At 40.4% G+C, this 21,774-nt stretch overlaps 1 protein-coding gene across 9 annotated transcripts in view; it reads left to right on the plus strand.

Annotated features, from left to right (window-relative positions):
* The window catches only part of TCF20 (transcription factor 20), a 131,953-nt gene extending 110,716 nt beyond the window's left edge, over positions 1 to 21,237 (plus strand). For 6 of the 9 annotated variants that reach the window (XM_075051523.1, XM_075051530.1, XM_075051531.1 and 3 more), the window contains 4 exons: positions 5,946 to 6,039; positions 12,818 to 12,867; positions 15,870 to 15,997; positions 19,948 to 21,237. In XM_075051523.1, the coding sequence (XP_074907624.1) occupies positions 5,946 to 6,039; positions 12,818 to 12,867; positions 15,870 to 15,953 (228 nt within the window). In that variant the 3' untranslated portion in view covers positions 15,954 to 15,997; positions 19,948 to 21,237. Of the gene's footprint in view, positions 1 to 935; positions 1,095 to 5,945; positions 6,040 to 12,817; positions 12,868 to 15,869; positions 15,998 to 19,947 lie in introns of those variants that run through there. The other 3 variants (XM_075051524.1, XR_012653610.1, XM_075051525.1) reach the window with 3 other exon arrangements.
* Positions 21,238 to 21,774: the final 537 nt, after the last annotated feature.

Raw genomic sequence — 21,774 nt, forward strand, 5'->3', positions numbered from 1 at the left:
TCTGACTTTTTACTGTGTTTCCTAATGCAGCTTTATTAGTATAGCATCTTCCAGATCATTGATTTGTCTGTTTGCTGAAATCTTGGAATCTAAATTTGTCCTTAGTTTCTTGACTTGAAGATAGCTGCCCAATTTTACTTCAGTGACTATTTTCCTTTATTATTACTTGATTTGCTTGCTGCAGGAGTATATCGTCACTGGCAAGAGATATCTTTTAATAATGCACGTTTAAAGGATTTTTATCTTTTTAATTATGGGGTTCATTTTTCTGATATTCTATGCCTGGTTTTTGGAGAACTTAAGTTGTTTGACAGGAAATGGGAACTAATAATTCTGTATCCTTCAGTACTGGTTGTTATCTGTAGTCCCAGTCACATAAGCAATTTTTTTTTTCATTAACCAGTATCTGCACATCAGAGTCAAAGTGCTGTTTTCCTCTCCTGTTTCCTAAAAATGTCTACCCACCCTGCTCTTTTTTCATCTCAATCCCTTTTTGCAGCAGTCTTACAAAATCATTTATTCCTTTCTCCTATAACCAACAGTACAAATATTTTTTTAGTTTTCCTTGTAGCTTGTTGGAGTAAGTTGTCTCTCTGCATCCCACTTTCCAGGAAAGAGAATGCGGCTGCCTGCTGCTTCTGTTACCCTTTCGCCTGGATATTAAATCTGAGACTCTGCCTAGCCTGCCAACTGTTTAATCAGAAATAGTCAGAAGGCCCTCCTTCCTAATATTGCAGCTGACTCTGAAATCCTCATTATCTTACATCTGCATTTGTGCAGCGCAATTATGCAGAAGCAATTATTTTCCTAAAAGCTTATAATTTAAACAGATGAAGGAGAAAGTATGAAAAATGCATATAACATGTGAAGTGAAGACTTAACCTGTATAATTAATGCCACATATATTTCATTTCTTGCTTGCTTTTCTTTTTTAGGAACCTTTAGTTGTTGCTTTCCATTTTATTCCGTTTATGCATTCTTGACACTGGTATGCAAGAAGGGGAAAAACAAGGAGATACCTAGAAAGCAAAGCAAAGGAAAAACTGGTGCTTGGAAGAGAGGAAGTTAGAATGAGGCCTGAGTGTGGGGCGCAGGTGAGCAAACTGAAAGAAGCAACCGATCAGCGAGAAAAGACTGTTTGAATTATAGACAGTAGAAAATATGATACAGTTGCATCTGTTGTGAATGTCCTCGTTTAAACTGCTTTGGTAATTGTTCCACAAGAAAGATTGTGGAGGAATCATCTGATAACACCTTATATTAGTGTTAGGCAGAAGCAATTAGTTTCTGCTTCTAAGCAACTGTTCCTGCTGCTGTCCAGAATATGTTGGAAGGGCTAGTCTGGCAGCTCCCATCCTCCCACCAGAAAAACCCTGTCCACTGCGGGATTCCGGTACTCGTAGACAAAGACATTATCTCTGTCAGTGCAAAACCAAAGAGAAAAGTCAAGGTCTGTGTATTACTTGGGCAGCTTGGGGTACTTCTTTTCACAAGCCTAAGCTTGTGCTTGGTTGGGGAGGAGGAAGGTGGGTAGCTCAGGACATGTTTATGTTATAATACCTGTGTGGATTTGGGGTACAAATCTGGGGGAGGCAAAAAAGGTACCCAAATCCCACACTCCTATTTATTACATTTAGAGCAGTGGGCTCTCAGAAGAGTTTACTCTTGTAGTAATGAAGGAATACAAATTGCAGAGGAAAATAACCCTTAAAGCAAGAGTAGTATAGCTAGTGGATGGTTTAGTATTTTGAATGAATCAGACCGGCTCTGCTGCTGCTGTGATAGCTGTCCCCCGACTGTTCACACTTCCAGGTTGGGTGTTACTTCATTTTGGTAGACAGAGAATGATGAGCTGTAGCGAGGAAGAAATGGGCTGCTAATAGCGTGGAGAGGTAGAGACAATGTATCTGGCTTTAATACTATTGATAATTTAGTTCAAGGGATGGAGTGTCTCTTCTAAATGGCACTTTTCAGTCTCTCCAACCTATTTTAAGTGAGATATATGTGCCTTGTGGCCAGAGATGAATTGTGGAGATAGGACCTCTGAATCAATCTTTGCTGTGTGGTTTTGGGTTTTTTTTTCCTTTTCTTTTTTTTCTTTTTTTTCTTTTTTTCTTTTTTTTTTTCTTTTTTTTTCTCTTTAATTTAAGCCAGGAATTGGTTAGATGCCTGGCAATGATTACTATCCATTGGCACCTCCCATTGGGAGCACACTGCAAGTACCAGCCTTCAGCTCTTTCAAGCAGGGGAGGTTAAGCAGGCTGCTTACTGAGCAAAAGGAATTTCTCTTCCCGTGAGAGCTCGAGTGCTGTTTCCCTGGCTAAGAACGCTATAATTCCTTTACAAGTGACAAGCAGGCTGCTACCATCTGCTGGTGAATAGCTGCAGGATGGTGGAGTTTGGGTGAAAATTTGCTCATGGACCAAAGAGAACGATTAGTGGTCATTAAGCCCAATTCATACATTTCTTGTATGAAGTTCTGTGATTTTATTTTGGTTTTAGAATGTTTTCTAATTGTAGTGTACATCTTTTATTTTCTTTTTGTTTTGAAACATAAATATGTAAGTGTCCTAACCAAAGCCACAAAAATTACCAGCAGGAACTATGCACCTTTTTATCTTTTAAGGCACAGCAGTGATGTCTTGCAAAAGACTGACACCATCCAGAAATTTTTTAATCACTTTATTCTGTCTTTATAGAAACACCTTGGATATATTTGGAAACCACATGGCATTACATGTTGATAGTCTTTTTCAAAGATTGATAGACTCGTAAGTTGTTTTAGAACTATACAGCTTTGTAGGGTGTCTGCTTTGTTCAGGCACTCTGTGGTGTGTCAAGAAGGAAGAACTCAAAAGAGAAGAGTAGTTATTGCGTATGTGGTTCCCCCAGCTTCTCCTGAAAGAAGCAGATGGTCGGGGGTCCCAGGAGGTAGAAGAAATGGGGCCATTAGACTGTCAGTGGCTTGTGAAAAGCAGAAGCATCTGCCAGAATGGAGACTTGTTCAGCAGCGGGGGAGCCAGCAGCAGCAGATGATCTCTGCCTTGAGCAGTCAATGGTATAGTAGTCCACTGGGGAATTGCTGTTGTGGGCATAGCTGCAGGTAGCCTTGGTAATAATCTGGTTGGTCTGGCAGACTAAAAAGAGGGGAAATAAAGGCTTGATGCTCATGCTCTGGGCATCTTAACTACCCACTTTTCCTGTTAATCAGTCCTAACTACAACCGATTTGAAAGTACTCCATACCCATTCTCAGGCAAACGCTACAGGCACACTTAAAATTCGTCAAAATGCCTGTCGTGTTTCTGCTGCAAGTTTCAGAATATCAAGATGAACCGCGCTAGATGCTGCAAAGAATAAGTTCAAAGACGAAATCAACATTTGGAAAAGTATCACAAATTTTGCTAGGGGTCATCTTGTTTTCGGTTGTATCACACAACCCACTCTTTTAAGACATGCGTTTTTAGTGTTAAATATTTTACACAGCTGCAGTTTAATCTCTGCTCCTGTAGTTCTTATGCTCTTATTGACTGCTCTGTACAGGACACAGTGTTCCAGGGAAGAATGACCTCTTCTGTTGCAACAATGTGATGGTACTTCAAAGACGAGATAAAGTGGGGAGAACAGAATGCCTCAGAGGAACAAAACTAAAAATTCCTATCTGTGTTCAAAAAGAATATTCAATTTGGGTTCTGTCCTGTTAGAATAATTAATCTCAGTCAGCCACATCTAAAAGTGAGAATAAAGCATACAGGTAAAGAGCTCTGGTTCAGAACTCCTCAAGCTGCACTTTGTGAATAATTGGCATAGGTGAATCTGGGACTATTGCTGGTACATAATATTCTTCTAGGGTTGACTTCATAGCCAGGAAAAGACATTTTCTGTACATGAAACTGGGTTTTACTCCCATGAGAGAGTGAATTGCATTGCAGTTTGGCTAGAGCCTGTATGTTTTGGTATGCATTTAAATATTGGGTTAGATTTTTTTTTTCCCCCACTTTGGAAACTAGCATTCATGTTCTGACAGGCAAAAATAAGCTGCTTGAGTGTCTCTTTCTAGGCCTCAAGGACACTTTCTTTACATCATAAATACTGCAGTAGTTTGTCGTGGTACACATTCACTGCTTAGAAGATAGACACGATTAATAGGGAGTGCTGAAGATCAGGCTCAGGATGCTTTGGCATAACCGAAAAGAGAAGGCAGTATTCAAGACTGCAGTTGTAGATGTCATGAGAACTGACGTCTCACAAGCTTTTCTGTTAGCTGCATCTGCTTTGATTTGAAGAGGGACACCTGGTTTATGGCTGGAGCTAGTTTTGCTTTCATCCTAATTCAGTCATTTAAATACAAACTATAGTCATCTCTGCATAGCATAGAATAGTAGGAAGACCAATAAGTGTCGGATATTCTCAGTGTTTTTTGAAATATTGTAATCAAAACCCCGTTCACTATGCAGAGTGAGGAATTTTGCTGTGGCTGTTATCTTTGGCCACGTTTATTCTGCAGACCTCCACTGCAACATCTATGTTAATCAGGGGTGTGAAGGACTGTGGTCTAGCTGATGCAGCTATCTTGGCATATGAGCCTCCCCGTATGGTAAAAAAAACCAACAAACGTTTTTGTCCAGTGCCAGGTGCACTGCTGGTTCAAGCACATCTGTTCTGTGTGCTGTACAGGTGTAGCTTGCTGACAATGTTAATAGAGCACATGTAGTTTGACTTTAGCTTTTCCAATAGAAAAAGAGTTTTTAGATCATGTCATCATCTCTCTGTATGCAGTCAGTGACCAAAGGCAACTCCTCATAGCCTGAATTCAAGGTGAGTTATAATAGTTACACGAGGCCTTATTGTGGTGTTGTGTTTACCAGCAAAACCAAAATTCCTGTGTTTCTCAGATATGACTCCAAAGCTATTGTAGGTCATCCTTTCTTTTTCTGCCAGTAGTCTATTTGTGTTTTAATTTTTAAATAGTAGCAGTCTCTTAGCCTTCAGTGGATTCTGCCAGATGTGGCTTGTTTTCTTTTTAGAAGGGAAAAATGTCAACCTGTCAGAAATCAGCTTTCATCAGAATCTTGAAAATAATGAAAATCACTTGCTGTATACATTGAAGAAATAAAATTGCTGTCTGAATGAGATGCACTGTAGGCCTACTTCCTTAGGTCATTCCTTAAGTCATTCAGGATGGAAGTGAATGAGTGAGTGGCTTTCATTCTGCTGCATTCACATCTGTCTGATAATATGGTTAAATACATCATTGACCATTTGAGATAATAGGATTTAAGTAATGAAAATTGAATGTGGTCATCAGATGAGTCTTAACTACTTTCAAAATAAATGTATGAGCATCCTTGTAGCACTGCAAGTGTTTCTTTTGGAGATGTGCCATTTCTGCGATGGTGAGGTATTTTCCCTTGATGGCATCTTCTCCTGCTCCAGATAAACCTTTTTTGATCACCTGTGAAAAAGTGTTCAACTTGGCCTTGATCTTCTTGGACTGCTAGTGATAATGAAAATGAGGTAACCAAATTACTTTTACGCTAACGGTGTCTTCTAAATCATTCTTTGTCACGCTAATTCTCATTTTAAAACTGCCATAGATTCAAAAAGCTCTTTTCCTCCAATATTAACACTGATGTCATTGTCAGGTACTGTAACATGGGCCAGTGAAACAGATTTGAGTAGTATTTCAAGTTCTTTCTGAATTGTTGGTTTGAACTTTTGGTATCTCTTGTCTGGTTAGCACAGCTGAAAAGTTTGTTGTTTGAAAGACCTCATGTTGTTACCTATTTAAAAGGCTTTTACTTGTATCTCGTGAAAAGATATAGTGTAACATTGTGATACTCAAGAAATTTGTTCTGGAATGTGGTTGATAAAATTCCCAGGAAAATACAGATACTTGGAAGGATGATTGCAGTCTTCATTGCCATTTCTTGGTTTCCCTTTCAGAAATGTTCCCATTGCCAGGAACCGGGAGCCACCTTAGGCTGCTACAACAAAGGCTGCTCCTTCCGATACCATTACCCATGTGCCATCGATGCAGGTAAGAAGAAATGACATGCTAACTATATTTCATGTTTATTCAAAACATATGACACTAAGTAATTCCAAGGTACTCTACAAATTTATTTCCTCTCAATTTTTCACCTACTATGAAGATATAGTAATAAAAATGGTGAGAAATGGCATCAAATAAACAGTGTACAATAACATGTTGGGACAAGATGGAACTTGTAATGAAGAAGAATCTACCTGAAAGTGCAGAAAAAGCTCATTTTGGGGAATGCAGCTACTGTGACTGAAATTTGGCTGCAACATGAACTGACCACTCTTCTCTTCCAAAAAATAGAAACCCTTTGTTAAAAGGGTGCACGTAACCAGAAAGGTGTTTCCTCTTTCAGGGTTACGCTTCTATGGATAGTCATAATAATGATTTCAAGCGTTTGTCGAGTCATCAGTACCACTTGCAGCACAACCTTCCGTCTCCCTCCTTAGAAGCATTTCAGCCAGTCTCTTGAGTAGGTCCAGTTTTCATCACTGGACAAGCTAATGGTTTGGATGGTGTTATCTCCAGCTCTGAGCCTGGGGTTGTGAGTTGGCATTTTGTGTACAACAGGCAAAGTTTTTCATGGAGATAAACTTTATTCTTCGGTAAAAAAAATCCCAGCTGAGAATGAATAAGGTCCCATTATTCCAGTCCTTTGTAACTCACTTCTCCTGTCATACAAAACTTAGTCTGATAACAAGCAGGTAAGGATTCAAGATTACAACTCTTGACTGGCAAATAATTGCAAGCTTCCTGTTTGTTATCCCAATTCTACAGCAGTCCACTTGTTTCACTGCCTATTTTATGCTTGTTTTTGAAGGTAGGTATGCTGGTTTCTGAATTACTGCATTGCACCTCTCAGTGTGAAATCCCACCCTATTGGAGCACCGCATTTTATTCTAATAGAAATGTTTTTAATGAAATTAATATTGCAATGAAATACTACTAGTACCACAGTATAGATGGAGAATCCTTGATTTTACATGAAATAAGCTCTTAAATATTAATCAGGTTGCAAAAATAACACACTCAAAAAAATGCCAGAAATAAGGGTGTCCATTTAAGTTTAATTTTGGTCTCTTACGAATGTATCTTGTAAGATAGTAATTGCCTAACTAAAGACTGACATCTTTTTCCATAAGGCCTTACCTCAACCTGTAGGATGAAAGGGTACTCATTCATGAACATACATTGTCCTCACTGATTCTGTATTTCACTCACTGCATATGACTCCGTCTCGATTCTGAAAGTAGAACTGTGAAATTTTCTGTGATGTTCATCTCTGTCATGCCTAAGAGTTTCGTGAACATTAACAACCTTTTTTTTTTTTTTTTACAGTACATTTGAGAGACAGAATCATCAGATTTGTGTTCATATTGTGTTTACTAATTTGTTTCTGTTTTGTATTGTCATGGTATTTTCAATACCATGAAAAAATAAAAATAAATTATAGTGAATGTTCCCAATAGTTTGGGGTGCTTAATTGGTATTCTTGTGTTACTAGATATAGTATGTAGCATTTTCTATGTTCTAAATACAGGTATCAAAATCAAGATACTGTCATTTTTCTTCAGATATACCTTCCTCATTAACTCTGCTCCTCTTCAGCAAATGTGGTAGGATCCTCCAGATGACAAATACACTGAACAATCATGACTGATTAGCAAGAGCAGTTCTGTGTCATGCACGGAAGATGCAGTGTCCTGTACAAAAACTAGTATATAATCATACTATTTAGTCCATATTAAATGTAATACAATATGTCTACCATATAATATATAGAAGTGGGCTACATTAAATTTGGCTTTTCCTTGCATTTGTCTTGACTTTGCAACCTTTGAGGTTTTTTTAGAGTAGCTTTTTGTGTTCAAGTTCCAAGGCTATGCTTGCTTCATTTTCTTTTAATTTTGTTATGAGACATCACGTTGTCATCTGACCATCTGTCAGAGTGCACTGTTCCAAGCTAATTTCCTTCCTTTGAGTAATACGGCAGTAATAAATTGGAGGAGCTGCATAGAGATGGGATACTTGGACTGTAAGTTTCACAAACATATTTAAATAATAGCAGAGGAGTTGGTAAAACTGGTGAATCTCTGGTTTCACTCCAGGAAGAGTATGGTTTAGTGAGAACAAAGACTTCTCTTTGTTTCTTTATACATTTTCCTTTCTGTTTCTTCCTCTTCAGTCTGTATGTGTCTAATATGTTCTCCACTCTGGCTCTTCACACCAGCCACGGGCTCTTTATCTAGCTGGTCTCAGGTTCCTCTTCTCAAATTCCTTATTCCAATATCTTTGTAAGACCCAGTTCTCCCTACTCCTTTCTAACTTTTCCTTTGTCTGGTTTTCTAGCTGTCATTCTGGCTTCCTCTTCTCTGCTCTTACATCACCTCCTCCCCTCCTTTCTTGCTTCTAGCTCTACTTTTCCTCTCTGGGCTTCTTACTCCTGTTTCGTTCTCCTAACTTAGCTCCTTGTCACACTTAACCCTGCTAATCCCCATTTGTTCTTGTATATTGCCCTTGATCTTCTCTGTTTTACCTTTCTGTGTCTTATCCCACTAGTTCTTAGTCTCCAGTCTTCTGGCTGAATGAATCCTGATACAGTCTTAGCCTTCTGCTGGCACTCATCCTTAACTCCCTGCTCCTAACTTCTACTAGTGCTGGTCTCCTCATCCTGCTAGCCTCTGCTCTTTCTCCAGTTCTAGATTGCCTTTTCAGTAATGTTTTCCCTTCTGCTACCTTCTGGACTAGTGGTTCCCATTTTGCAGTTTTGAAATGGTCGCCTTCTTCCTTAAGGCTGCCTGAGCCTTAGAAATGTCCCCTGATAGCTTCAGTGCTTTTTGGGTCTGGTGTCTAAATCTGAGGCCAGAGGTTCATTTAGAGGAAAGACCTGCTTACCCCCAAACCAAAGCGTATTTGGTGGAATTTTCAAAGGACCTAGTTTCTAAAATCTGAGAAGCCTCTCCTGAGGATGTGCAGATTAAAATCCCCATTCCTCCTTTCAAAGAGTTACATTTGCTGATTTTGTGGTAAGCTGGCAAGGGCATGCATTAGCAAAAATTTAGGTCCTACTGAAAATCATGGTATGTTAGAGCTTTTCAGAGAAAATTTGCTGGGATGTTTAACATGGGCAGAATAACTTTCTTCCATGAAAGAGTTGTAAGGAAATTGTTTGGCTGCTTTAGCTGAAGTTTTCAACCAAAACAAATACAAGAGCCCAGCTTGAAGTAGATTCTCGGCATTCAAAATTTCAGCCTGATGGTATGACACTAAAAGACCTTGTTTGCAGTTGGTTTTATCTGTGGGTGTAATCAAGCTGTCTTAATCTATAGCCGCTCTTCCAATAAATCTGTACAGAAGAAATAAGCAAGCTCTATGGAATAGGACTTGATTTTCATTTGTGCCCAAGCAGAAAATGTAGGGTTCCTTGAGGAGCAAATCAGCATTCTTTTTTTGCTTTCCTCAGCCTGCTGTCTGTCTATAAACCCTTTTTATTGGTTATGCAGTGCTGCTGTATTTCCTGTAGTGAATCAGATACAGATATTTCTCAAGTTCCTTGAGCTCTGTGGTAGTTTCATTTAACGTTGACCACCCTGCTTTGAAGGGTGGTGCCACCTTGCTTTATTGAGGTTCTGGGACAGATCTGTTCTGAATCCTCAGAAGTTTGTGTTGATGTTTACAAGGGCTCTCAGGCTTTTGGAATATGACTCAGTTTGTATCTTTTAAAAAAAAAATATCAGAAAACACTTGCTGGAGTGTTTTTTAGCTATGTCGAGTCATAAACACTTGGTGTTTGACTGAGTTACTGTAGCATCCCTGAAAGTGACCATGCCTTAGTTGAGATGAAATATGCGTGTCATACTCCTAGGCAGTTGCGCTGTGAGCTGAAGCTTGTTTTTACCTTTGCATTGGTATGGGTTAGAAGTTAGTACCCTGTCAGTTACTGTGCCTCATTTGAAAGGCAGTACTTTTTTGATGAACGTCTGTAGGGTGGAATATCTCAGAACGGCTGCAGTTACTTGCAGTGCTGAAGGCTGGCCCTGCGGTGCGACCTGGGCTCTGGCTTCTGAGCTGATGGTTGGATTCCAATCCCACCCTGGTGAGGAGCCAGGTTTTGCACCGCTGCTGCTAATTGGCTCCTATGCAAGGCACGTGGCTTCGTAAACTGCCAGTTTGTACATATGGATGCTTTTATGTAGCCTAATTCAGCCTTCCTTTTAACCTCCTTTCATAGAAAGTAATCTTTGGCAATATAGGGTGCAGGAGAGCTGAACTCTTAGCCATTTGCATAAAAATCAAGATCAGTAGTGGCACTTAAGTAATTTTTATATGGAAATGACTGTGGTTAACATTGTCTGTGTTTGGCTTTCGTCTGTCCAAATTTATGAAGAGCCTCTGATGTCTCAAGATAACTTAGTCCTAGGGACGTCTCCATGGAAACAGGATCTTTGTTTTCTGAAATTTTGTATCCTCTCCCTCTGCTTGTTCCTCCCCACCTGGAGTCAGATCCTGATTGTTGCAGCACATTTGTCCCCACAACATGTGTCGTAGGCAGTTCCACATACAAAAGATTTTTTTACTGTAAATGAGGAAAAGATTAGCAGCAAAATAAAATGAATTTTCAGAGAACAGAAATCCTGTGTCTTCACAGGTATCATTAAGGATGAGTAACAGGCAGAACACAGAGGGTAAGACAAAGTGTGAAGCTTACAGAAGAATAATTGCTTCTATTAAGAATGTTTTAGGTTTTCCCTGACTACTTTATGGAGAAAAATCTGTACAAACAAGGACGAGTCTCGGTTCTTTTTCCCTTTTCTGCCACAATGAGCTGATCATAGCTATGTGTCTGGTGACTTCATGATGAATTGTAATCTGTGATATAAAATACTTGGAACTGCTAACTGAAATCCAGGCCAGCTTTGTAATGATGAACAATTTTTGCCTTATTGGTATTCAGCTGATTTTCCACAGTGAGCTGATGAAATTTTTCATAGCTGTCCCTTAATAGAAACAAAAAAATTGCTATTAATTGGATCTGCTATTAGTATTTGCAACAAAAATGCCAACCTTAGTAAGAAATTGAGCTTCATGCGCAGATCAGGCATGAGGTACGAGGTTTCTGACAGTTCTTCCTGATCCTTTTACGACCTTCCTTTCTGATGTACTAGCTAGAGAAGTGCACTCATTACCGATCTTGGGTTTCCAAGAAAGAAAACTCCATCCCATTCTAACATACCGTGTATGTTTTTGATGATTGTTCTGTATATTTTTGATGATTGCTGTATTATGCAGTGATAATTCATGCTGTAGTCTACATGTACAATTCCTGCCCTTATAATGAGACATTTTATTTATTTTCAGTTATTTGCCAATACTGCATTTGAAATGGTTATCTGTGGTAGGATTAAGGGTTTTACTCCTCTTTGCTAAAATCTCTCAAGTAACTTAGCCTATTGCATGCTGTTTGCCTTTGATTCAGGCCAGAAGCATTCATGTTGAAACATAAGCGTTTCATAGCAGAGGGATGCTCTGCCAAAGCTTGGGTGTCTAGAAAGCTTTTCCCTCAAGCTTTAGTTGCAGTCTCCTGCTGTCTGCTAAACTCTTCCAGCAGATTGAAACAGCAGGTAGTGCTGGTTATGCTACATGCTTAAGAGCATTTTAAATTAGCAGTTTTTATTTACCATTGTGCTACTTTACTTGCTAGCTGTTTGGCTAGGTTGGAGCAGACGGGAGGTTGTAAGCACCTTGCTGAATTCTTATGGTATTGGTTGCACTGAGGTGGTGATGGTGCTCGGTCCTACTGATGTGGTGATAGTGTTCGGTCAGCCTGCCTTTGGTGCATGAGGCAATTGAAAGTGCTGCTTTGTCACTTGACTGTGAGGGTGAAATGTGGTATCTGTAAGGCACAAATAGAAGGCAGAGAGCTGGCCGGTGGTTTTCCTGGTGTGAGCATAGTGCTGAAGTTCTGGGAGCTGCTGACTCGGCACCCCTTAGAGGCTTAGTCTGGGAGGAAAGGTGGGAGGAGAAGCAACACTTACACTGGCAGTGCCACTAAAGAAATGCTCTTCAAATTACAATATTGCTTCATTTGTCCCGAAATAAGCAGTTCTATCTAGGTGCCCCACTTTCCGTAATAGGTTTAAATCATTAATTAAACTATTTCTTGGATCATAGAAGCTTCGCATATACAAGTCATGGAAGCAGATCCAAGAGCATCATGAGTGACCTGACTACCAGACATAGTGTCAAAGTATAAATTGATCACCAAGATTTGGGATTGCAAATAAACTGTCATATACACCCATACCTAGAGACACACACCCCTTCTCCCCCTGATATTGGCAAGGCCATAGGGTAAGGATGAAAGGCAACGATTTTCCTATGAAGTATAAAGCAGGGATGGCCTGTTCGGATTGGATGAATGCGTCCATCTTCCTTGTGTTGTAGCAAGGAAGGCTGGAATAGCTGAAGGGGTTTGGGACACAGGATTTGTAGACTTGCTGTTGTGATTCGTACTCTATATAGAGGATTGGGGAGACTGGGGATGCTTGGACTTGGCTTAGTAATGCAGGCAGCATTGTCACTTGGAGTGTTTAGTAATTTTATTTGCTAAAACTTTGGGGGTGGAAGGGATGAACCTGCTAATAAGATAATATTCCTATATTGAGACCTTTCAATGAAAAATACATACCTGTGAGGCAAGATTAACACATGTGGTGTGTTATTCAAGTTGGGTTTTGTTTAAAAAATAATAAATTGCTGTCTTCTCCTCCTCTAGATTGTTTACTAAACGAAGAGAATTTCTCAGTGAGGTGCCCCAAGCACAAGGTAAGAATCCTCTCCTGGTTTAGACCTGTTTTTTGCTGCCCTCTTCTGGCATATAACTTTGGATTAGTAATTTTATACCTGGATAACATCTGTAGTCAGAGATGCTTTTAGATGAACTCTTCTGCGATGTGTGCTTGTGGTATATTCTGGGGGCAAACACCGACTTGAGAAGAATACAGAGAGTTTAAGAAGATAAATTAAGTTTTTGCCCTATCTGTTCAGTTGTTCTTTAGATCCTTGATGATTTGTTAGAAAGTCCAGCTTCATTTCCTGTCTTCTGTGATAGAATCAGTACATTGCTTGCCATTTCTGTTTGAGTGCTACGTTGAAACTGACGGTGGTTTTTCTCCTTGGATTTACTGAGGATGCAAGGAGGAAGAAAAACGGCTCATGGAAAAGTGTCAGCCAGTTGTTGGAAACATTTAGACTAAGTCATGAGCCAATGTAGTGATGAACCTGAAACACCTTGGTTTAGTTTAGTGGTGGTAACTAGACTGAGTCCTACCACTCAGCCTTCAGTGTATCTGTTTAGTTGGTGTGTAGATCTTTGCCTCTTAAGAAGACACATCATCATTTTCAATTTTGGTGATGGATTCAACATGCTGCTTCTGGCTAGGGTTTTCGCATCCTTAACTGAGTGTCCCTGAGCCTGCAAACAGAGTGGTGCTAAGAGCCAGACTGTTGTTGCTCTGTCCATATGGAAAGAGAAGACAAGGCAGACAGTACCTACTCTCTTGTACATATAAGCAATGTGATACAGTGCTGGGAATACCGCTCCCATAAGGCAGGATACATCTCTGGGAGGCTGCGGATACCAGTCCACCAGTTTTAAATGCTCAGAAGTATCCAGAAAAATGACTATTCTTGTGGCCAGCTGGATACAACAGGAATTGTGCAAGAGTGTGGATGGTTTATGCTGGAAAGTAAATGATAATAGGGAAGAATTGTGTTGCTTTCTAGCAGGGATTAGTCTCCATTTAGTCCTTGTCTGCAGATCTCTTCTCTGCCTAGAATTAGACTGACATCTGGTGGTCTTTTGTCTTCACAGATTATCTTTAATCTGTCTTTTGTAAACATACAAGAATTAGTCTCTGTTCCTTTCTGGATGTTCCACCACAATATGATGTATTTATACACATGTATTTAAAATGTGCTGGAAGATTCTGGGGGCATTCAGGCTGTTATCCAGAACTGGCCTACTTTTCATCACATAAAAGAAAATAAATTATTCTGCACAATTTGTAATAACATTGAAAATGTACAGCAAGCTTAAATTGATGTGTTAATGCTACACGAGCCTGCGAATCTTGCCAAACAAAACCAGGAAGCATGAGCTCCCCTTACTGTGGAATGCAACTACCTAAATGCCACTCTCTGCCCAACTTTGAATACTTGACTAAAGAGAATATGAAGGTTACGTCTTTGAAGGCTGTTTTATTTTTGCTGCTCATTGCCTTAAGTATTACAGGCAAACATAGTGTTAAAGCTTTTCATAGCTGACTTGGGTCACTGCTGCTGTATATGAGTATTTGTGGTGATGGTGCTCAAACCGTGAAAGGAAACAACCATTTTACAGAATCCAACTCCTGGAGAAGATACTGAGCAGCCACATTGATTTCTAAAGTAATCTGGGGGGGTGGGAGAGGGAAAACTGCCAATTAAGTTGATAAAGGTACTTCATGAGGCAATAAAATTTTGAAATTTATTCAAAACTATCCCGCTGCAGATCATTTTCTGTGTTGCATCAAAAATGGAAATTCAACACCAGCAGCCTTTCTTTGACACTGAAGTTTGTTGTCTTTTGCTTAGTAAAGACATGCATCATTTGTTTGAAGTCAAGCAGAGTTTTCTTTGCTTGGCTATGACTCTGTCCTTCCCCTGTGGTTCACTGATCACTACCGGTTTGTTCCAAATCCTTCTGCAAGGCAGAATATAGGATCACCCTGCTCCTTCCATTGTAGTGGCTGGAAAGGGGAGTTCCAGCCAGTTGCAAGGCAAGAACAGGAAGGTTGAAAACCATTGCTCTAGAATGACTGGAGAACAAATTGCATCAATTTTTTGCATGATATGAACACGAGCAATTGAGAGGAAGAAAGACTTCAGATAAGACCGTTTAAAACTATGCTTTTAGGTAACACCAGTTCAACATTAGTAGCTAATCAGTAGCTGTCTAATACCTCATTCTTGGGTTCTGTAGTTAATGGGTGGAAGAACTAACTTTATAAATCTGCTACCACTGAGTAAGTCCCCCAGTATAGTGCTTCTTACCCTTTTTCAGTCCGTGCCTCGCATCGGTAAATACACCTCATCATAATAAGTGGCTCCTGGAGAACAAAGGTGCTTCTTGCCTCATTAACTGCGCTTGACACTTCAGACATAAGCAAGCTAAGTCCAGAGGGACTGGTCCTGCCTTTCCCTGTGCTCCCCAGTGAGCTTTCCCATTTTCTTCTGTCAGCATTGATGCTTCAACCATCCGTGTCCTGAATGTGCTACTTTTGCAAAATAGCAGCTTTTATCACAGGGAACACACTGTCTGAAAACTAATCATCTTTTGAAGGGTTAGCTTGCACTCGCAAATCCAACTAGCTGTGTGTCTGCATCGCAGCAAGCGCTCTTGCAACAGAACTGATGAGGATGCCAAGGCACTGAGGAGGATATAAAGGGGATGGGATACCTCACCTTTTGGTGGCACTGCAGTCTTAAGATTGTCTTACGCCATCTGTGGAGCAATTTTAAGTGATGTTTCTCAGCTTGTTCTATCTTTTTGTGTTAAATTCTGTGTTTCTTAAAATTAACCAGGCTTTCATATCCCAAACTCTTTACTTTTGCAGAATTGCCTGCTTTTGTCACAGGGAAAACTCTGTCTGAAAAATCTATGTCTGGTTTCAATACTGATTTCTCTTTCTCTCTCTCACTTTCTGTATGTTCACTTTCCCTACCCTTGTCCTCCTTTTCTCCCTCATTTTCTTTTTCCTCCTCCTTTTGGCTTGCTGGTTCGTCAGCCCCTCCTTCCTTGCTCTCTTCCCTCCTTGCAGAACAAGATGGTGAAAGGCAGCCTCAGCACAGAGCAGTCGGAGCGGGGGTGAGGGGGGAAGTGTACTCCTGGGAATGGAAATAAAAGCAAGCACAGGTGAGTTGGGGATAGTTCCCAGTTTCCACCTGCCGCCTTCTGTGGCTCCGTACCTCCAGTGCCTTCCCTGTTTCTAGGAGAAATCAAGGTGCTCTTGTGTACATTCAGAAAATTTGTAATAACTCTTTTTTTTTCCCTGCTACCATTCTGTTCAGGCTAGTGACTTCACTTTTTTGTATTTCCGCAGCAGTTCTTCTGTTTAGCAGTGAAACGCAAAGCTTGTTAGCTGTTACAACTGCTTGATTACTCTCTCAGCTAAACCAGTGGCAGAAATCTCCTTTCATATTGCCATGATCATTTCCATAAGGATCTGAAGGGTTTTTTCCGTAAGTCTCAGAGTAGTTAATAGTAAGCTTCCATATAAATAATAAATAAATATATCATCAAAGTATCTTAAATTTGGTATGTAAAGAGGAATTAATAATACTCATGAGTTCAAGACTATTGTGTTCTTGATTCCCCTGTTTTCTGGAAATGTAAACACAGGGATAAGTAAATTAATCTTATCAGGAAACCATTACATTCCTTTCAGACCAGGATTTTTCTCTATTTTGCAACAGATATGGGTGATAGAAGGTGGAACTATATCCACAAGTGGCCACAATTTCATAAGTTTGTAATGTTTACTCTGGTCCCTCACCTCCCCTCGCTCTGGGTCCAGGGGGGGCTATAGTTGCCATAAGTCAGCAGCGCTGTGGAAAGCGGCAGTTGTGCTTTTGCGCCCCAACTCCCTCCCTGCTTTTCCTTCCTGCCTCTTCCTTTGTCTAGTCCCAGCATTCATACAGCCATGTGTGAACTTGGTGGGGAATTCAGTTTGTCTGAAACTACATTTTGTCGCGTTAGCATCTGAGTTGGTCGTTTTCTTAATCTGGTTCACTGTGCGGCTGGGCAAATATCCTGGCATAAGGAAGGAGTAGCACAGAGGTGGGAGTCAGCACCCAGGGAATGGGATGAGGTTGGGATTTATTATTTCATTTCCACCAAGTGCATCACCATTCAATGGCAACAGGGAGGTCTAAATTAAATAAATGTTTGGTTTCAAATTAATACTTGTTGGCACCCTTTCCCATAAACTGCAGCTCAAGAAGGTCTCTTGCCTTCATTTCACTGCTCAGTTGCATTTCCTACTCCAGCTAGTTGCTTCTCTGTCTTTTTCTTGCAATCATGCAGGTGAAGTTCTCTTTCATGTCTGTTCTCTGAACTGATCATAACAATCCCCTTCCCTCACTGCTGTTCCCTTGCTTCCCAGGCACCTCCCTTAACTTAAAATCTTACCTGTTTCTTGAGTTAAGTAATTGTAAGTAATTGTGAAGTACTTTTAATGGTGTTTTCTGTGAAGGATGAGAGATTAATCAGAGAATTCTGTTTTTTAGTGCAGTAGCGGAAGACAGGTAGTGTTTCATGTAAACACTTTGTAGACTGACTGCTGACGTGGTTTAGCTCTGCTTCCCATTTTTAACAGCATTCTTTCTCTGCTTTAGAGTGTTGTTAAAACAGTTACCATGCAAACAGTATTTAAAGTCCATTATTTGAGTAACTTTTTCCTTCTGTGGTAAAGGTCACTGGGATTCTTTTAAGCTTTTCTTTTTTTCTTAAAGTGTAAAAGGCAATATAATTCATAATGTTAAAACAAGATGATAGTCTCACAGACAAGGCGTCTGTTACAACTGTTTAACACTAGAGGAGTCTTCTCAGTGATGATTTTTTTGGCTGTTTCTTCAAGGCGCTGGTGAACATTACTACGTCCCAGAGACCTTTACGCAGCTTTGTTTCCTGCGTTATTTTCCAGTGCTAACTCTTTATTATCATAGGAGTGTACTGGCTTAAGACCTTGCAGGCTGTGGAATCCCTGCACCATGTTCACTGTGTGCTCTAGACATCTCTCTAAGGCATCATTTCTTCCCAAATCCACTTTTGCCAAAAGTAGTTCTTATCTGAAGGTCCTATTTAGCCTCCCCCTTTTGATGCTGAGAATGTCTTAAAAATTGAGTTCTTCAACCTGACCTTGCATCCCAAAATAAAAATGATGCAAATCTAAAAGATCCAATTATTGAAAAAAAAAAATTGCTGCATTACTGTGGTAACTAAAGAGGTTTAGAGGAATTCTGTAGCAGCCCTGGTAGTACAGGAGCTGCCCTTCTGCTGGCTTAGTGTAAGATAGAATGGGCACTCAGCTGTTAGATTATTGGGCTGTTTTAGTCCTGGTTCACTCCTAGGCCCAGCAAGTTAAGAAAAATCCTGCATGTTGGGTAACATCCAGGCAAGTCAGTGTATTCTCTCTCTGTTGCTTCTCTCTCCCTGAGCCAGTTGCCTCTAGAATTTTTGGATCAAATCCAGATCTGGAGAGTGACTGTGAGAGTGAGTCTGGTGCTCTGGATCTTGTCCAGGAGTGGGGAAAGACTCTCTGCGTTGAGCCTGTTTCCTCCCTGAGCCAGTGCCTAATGCTCTGGACCGATTCCAGGCATGGGCAGGCTGCAGTTGTACAGGAGCCAGAGACAGCAACACGGCCTTGACACTCCTTCAGTGAGGGCTCACAATTGCACGGTAATGAATACCACAAAGGTCAGCTGCCTGAACTCTGTAGGAACCTCCCTTTAGCTGTAGCTCCATGGCTTACCCGTCTGGTTTTCATATGTACTCACCTGACCCTTTCTTTGCTCTTAGCCTGACACCCCTGTATGAGGGGGTATTTGCAGCCAAGAGGTAGGCTTGCTGGGATGTAATCTAATTGGTGTGCTGATAATCAGAACAGCACTGACTTCTGTATCTCGCTTAGTTAGGGTTCCTGGAGTTTAATTGTCAGCTATGAATGAACATGGGTGTTACGTCGTTCCCAGGCACACCTCTAATGCCGTTAACTGCTTTCCATATGTGTTGCTCATGTTGTGAGCTTTTTTCCTTTTCCCAAGCTCACTAGCTGGTAGGGAGAGATTTATCCAAGTTATATCAAAGTAAGTAACCTTACTAAATAAACAAATTGCTTCTGGGCTTACTTGTGTTACGAGAGAAGGGAAGAAAGGAATGTATTATTTCAGGCTTTGCTTTCTCGGCTTTGCAGATTAAGAATGAGACCATAGCTTAGAGAAATGAAATTTTAATTTTGCCTGCAGTTTCTCTTTTGAACTGAGCCTCCACCAACTTAGCAAACTCCTGAAGTTCATTTTCTCACCTCAGAGAATTTCTGGACAGGGAGAATGAGCATTCCAAGCACTTGGGACGTTTCCACATTTGTCTTGAAAGACATCACAAGCTTGGTCCTTCCATGAACTGTTGCTGCCACCATAATCTGGCAATTAGAACAAAAAAGCAACAGAAAGAAATATTACCTGCCCTCCAGTTAGTTTAACTGCAGCTTTACCTTTAGCTTGTGGAATCTAGCCATTTCCCAAATTTAGTTCCTGCAGCTGGACTCCTGTAATTTTGATACCAGTTTCACTATCTGCTACATATTCACTGAAAACTACTGCCAGATGGTAGCTTGGTGACCTGTATGAAAATACTTGGGTCCAGTCCCTGAGGGGCAGCGTGGCATCCCAGAAGCTGTCATCACATTTGAACATGCTTGGGCCCTTTGCTTCCAGTTTTCATAGTCAAGATGAAGAGCAAACATGAGGTGAACGAGCTCCTTTCTGGCTGCTGAAGGTAGCGGTTCTGTAAGAGTGCTGTGCTGCTGTTGTGGCACAGATCGTTCTGTTGTTCTGGACCTCTTCCGTAACTGGCCTTATTTAATTTTCTGCTGGTTGTTAAACTAATACTTTTTATCACATGGGTTTGCTTTTATGAACTACTCACCGTTGTGCTTCCATCCATTTTCAGTCCACAAAACTAAAGAGCTCTTGGTGTTACTGCTGTGGTAGGCTGCTGAGTGGGTTTTTCTGAAGCCTGGGGGGCGTGTTGGCGGATGGAGGGAAGGAACCGTTCCAATATTACTGTTTCACTTTGTTTTTCAGGTTAGGCTGTTGAGATAAAAAGCGGTGGACATTCGTGACTGAATGGAATCTCTCCCACTGTGCAGCCATGCCCCCTCTCGACGTGCCTGCCAATGCCAGCACTTCCTTCATAAATTCTTACATCACACTCAAGACTGATGACATCACAGAATTCTGACCAAGGAGTCTGAACCAGCTGTTTCCATGGACACAATCTCCATAATGACAGTGGGAAGGGGAGGGGGAAAAAGGAAACAGGTGGGGGGAATTAAAGAGGGAGGGATAAATATATATATATATAAAGATCTATTTTTTAGTCTTGAAAGACTTTGTTTTAAATGAAAGGTGCGCTATATCCCTTTTGATGCTTTTGATTAAAATTAACGAAAACCCATATAAATTAAAAAGAAAACCATAGCTAAAGTAAATATTAAATCCAAAATCAAAGCAGGGCTTGTGGAGCCTAACATTTTGTGGGAAAGAATAGCGGGAGTACTCCAAACAGGACTTGTCTCCCTTCCTCTTGCTTTCTTTCTCACAACATCCAAGGAATTAAATTTTAAAAGGCAAATAAAATAATGATAAATTGTTTGTAGGGTGTGGGAGGAAGGCTTGGATGTTGCAGGTGATGGGGTGCCAGTACTTGTGTATGCAGGGTAGGGAGGTTAATTGTGTTTGAGAAACACTATATTAATAGTAGAAGCTTGAAAAACATCTGAAGACTCTTGGGTCATGAGACTCATGAAGTAAGGGGTAGCTGCTGCTTGCTAGATCCCGTACACCTTGTTCAGGTGGGAACATCCGTACCACACGGGGAAAAGGAGTATCTGCCCTTTGTGGCAACAACATGCACCCCCAAATCAATCCAAGAAGCTGCCTTTGGTTTTGAAGGCAGGTGAAAGGAAGATATGGTTTACCTGCCAGATTGGGTAACTGGAAAGGAAGTCTGAACGTTGGTGGAGTCAATGTATCTTCAAACTGATCAGGAAAATCCACTTAGCCCTTGTTTTATTTTATGTTTTGCTTTTCCTAAGGAAGGAAGAGGGAATGTCAGTGTAACAGCCTACATTGTATGGTTATTTGGGGTGTTGGGTTTTTTTTGTAAATTATGTAATTTTAAAACGTTTGGGTTTAAAGAACAACAGCAACAAAAATAATAATTTTTTTCTTGTTAAGGCCTTAAGAAAGGGGTTAGTGCATCTTTCAGGGGTCACTCTGCCATGGGAATAAAATAGCTGTTTCACAAACAGTTTTATATAAAAAAGCTTAAAAAAACCAAAAAAAAACTAATAAACTTCATTTTAACCTTGTCTCCTTCTGTTTTGTGCGAACTTGATTTGTTTAAAAGGACAAAGAGACAATACTATCTGTTGCTTTTTGGTTTCTTTGCCTTCATCAGTTCTGCCTTCAGTGATGACCTTCTGAACTGGCCCAGCAAGAGGAAGACCACAAAAGCTTTTTAAAATTAAAGCTTAGGATTTGTTTGATGTTCAGAGATAACGAGCCAATGACTGAATGAATTTTCTGTCACCATGTGAGTTGGTGGTATTTCACCAGGTCACTGACTTCTTTCACTCATAGGATGGTAGCATATCCTAGCGATATCAAACAGCGTGGTGTTTACTGGGAAGTCACTAGAGATAGGGATCTAACCAGCATGACTTAGTTAAAAAAAAAAATGGGGTTGATATTGTGGGGAGGGAAGAACTATTTTAAAAAATTATGTACTGGATGCTTGCTCAACTACTCGCATTTTGGAGTATTCAGCACATAAAAAAAATCTATGATAGCGCATATTAAGATATCTATTTTAACTCTATTTTTAAAAGATCGATTTAAAGATTTGGG

This window comes from Buteo buteo, chromosome 19 (assembly GCF_964188355.1).
Source record: "Buteo buteo chromosome 19, bButBut1.hap1.1, whole genome shotgun sequence".
NCBI classification, from domain to species: Eukaryota; Metazoa; Chordata; class Aves; order Accipitriformes; family Accipitridae; genus Buteo; species Buteo buteo.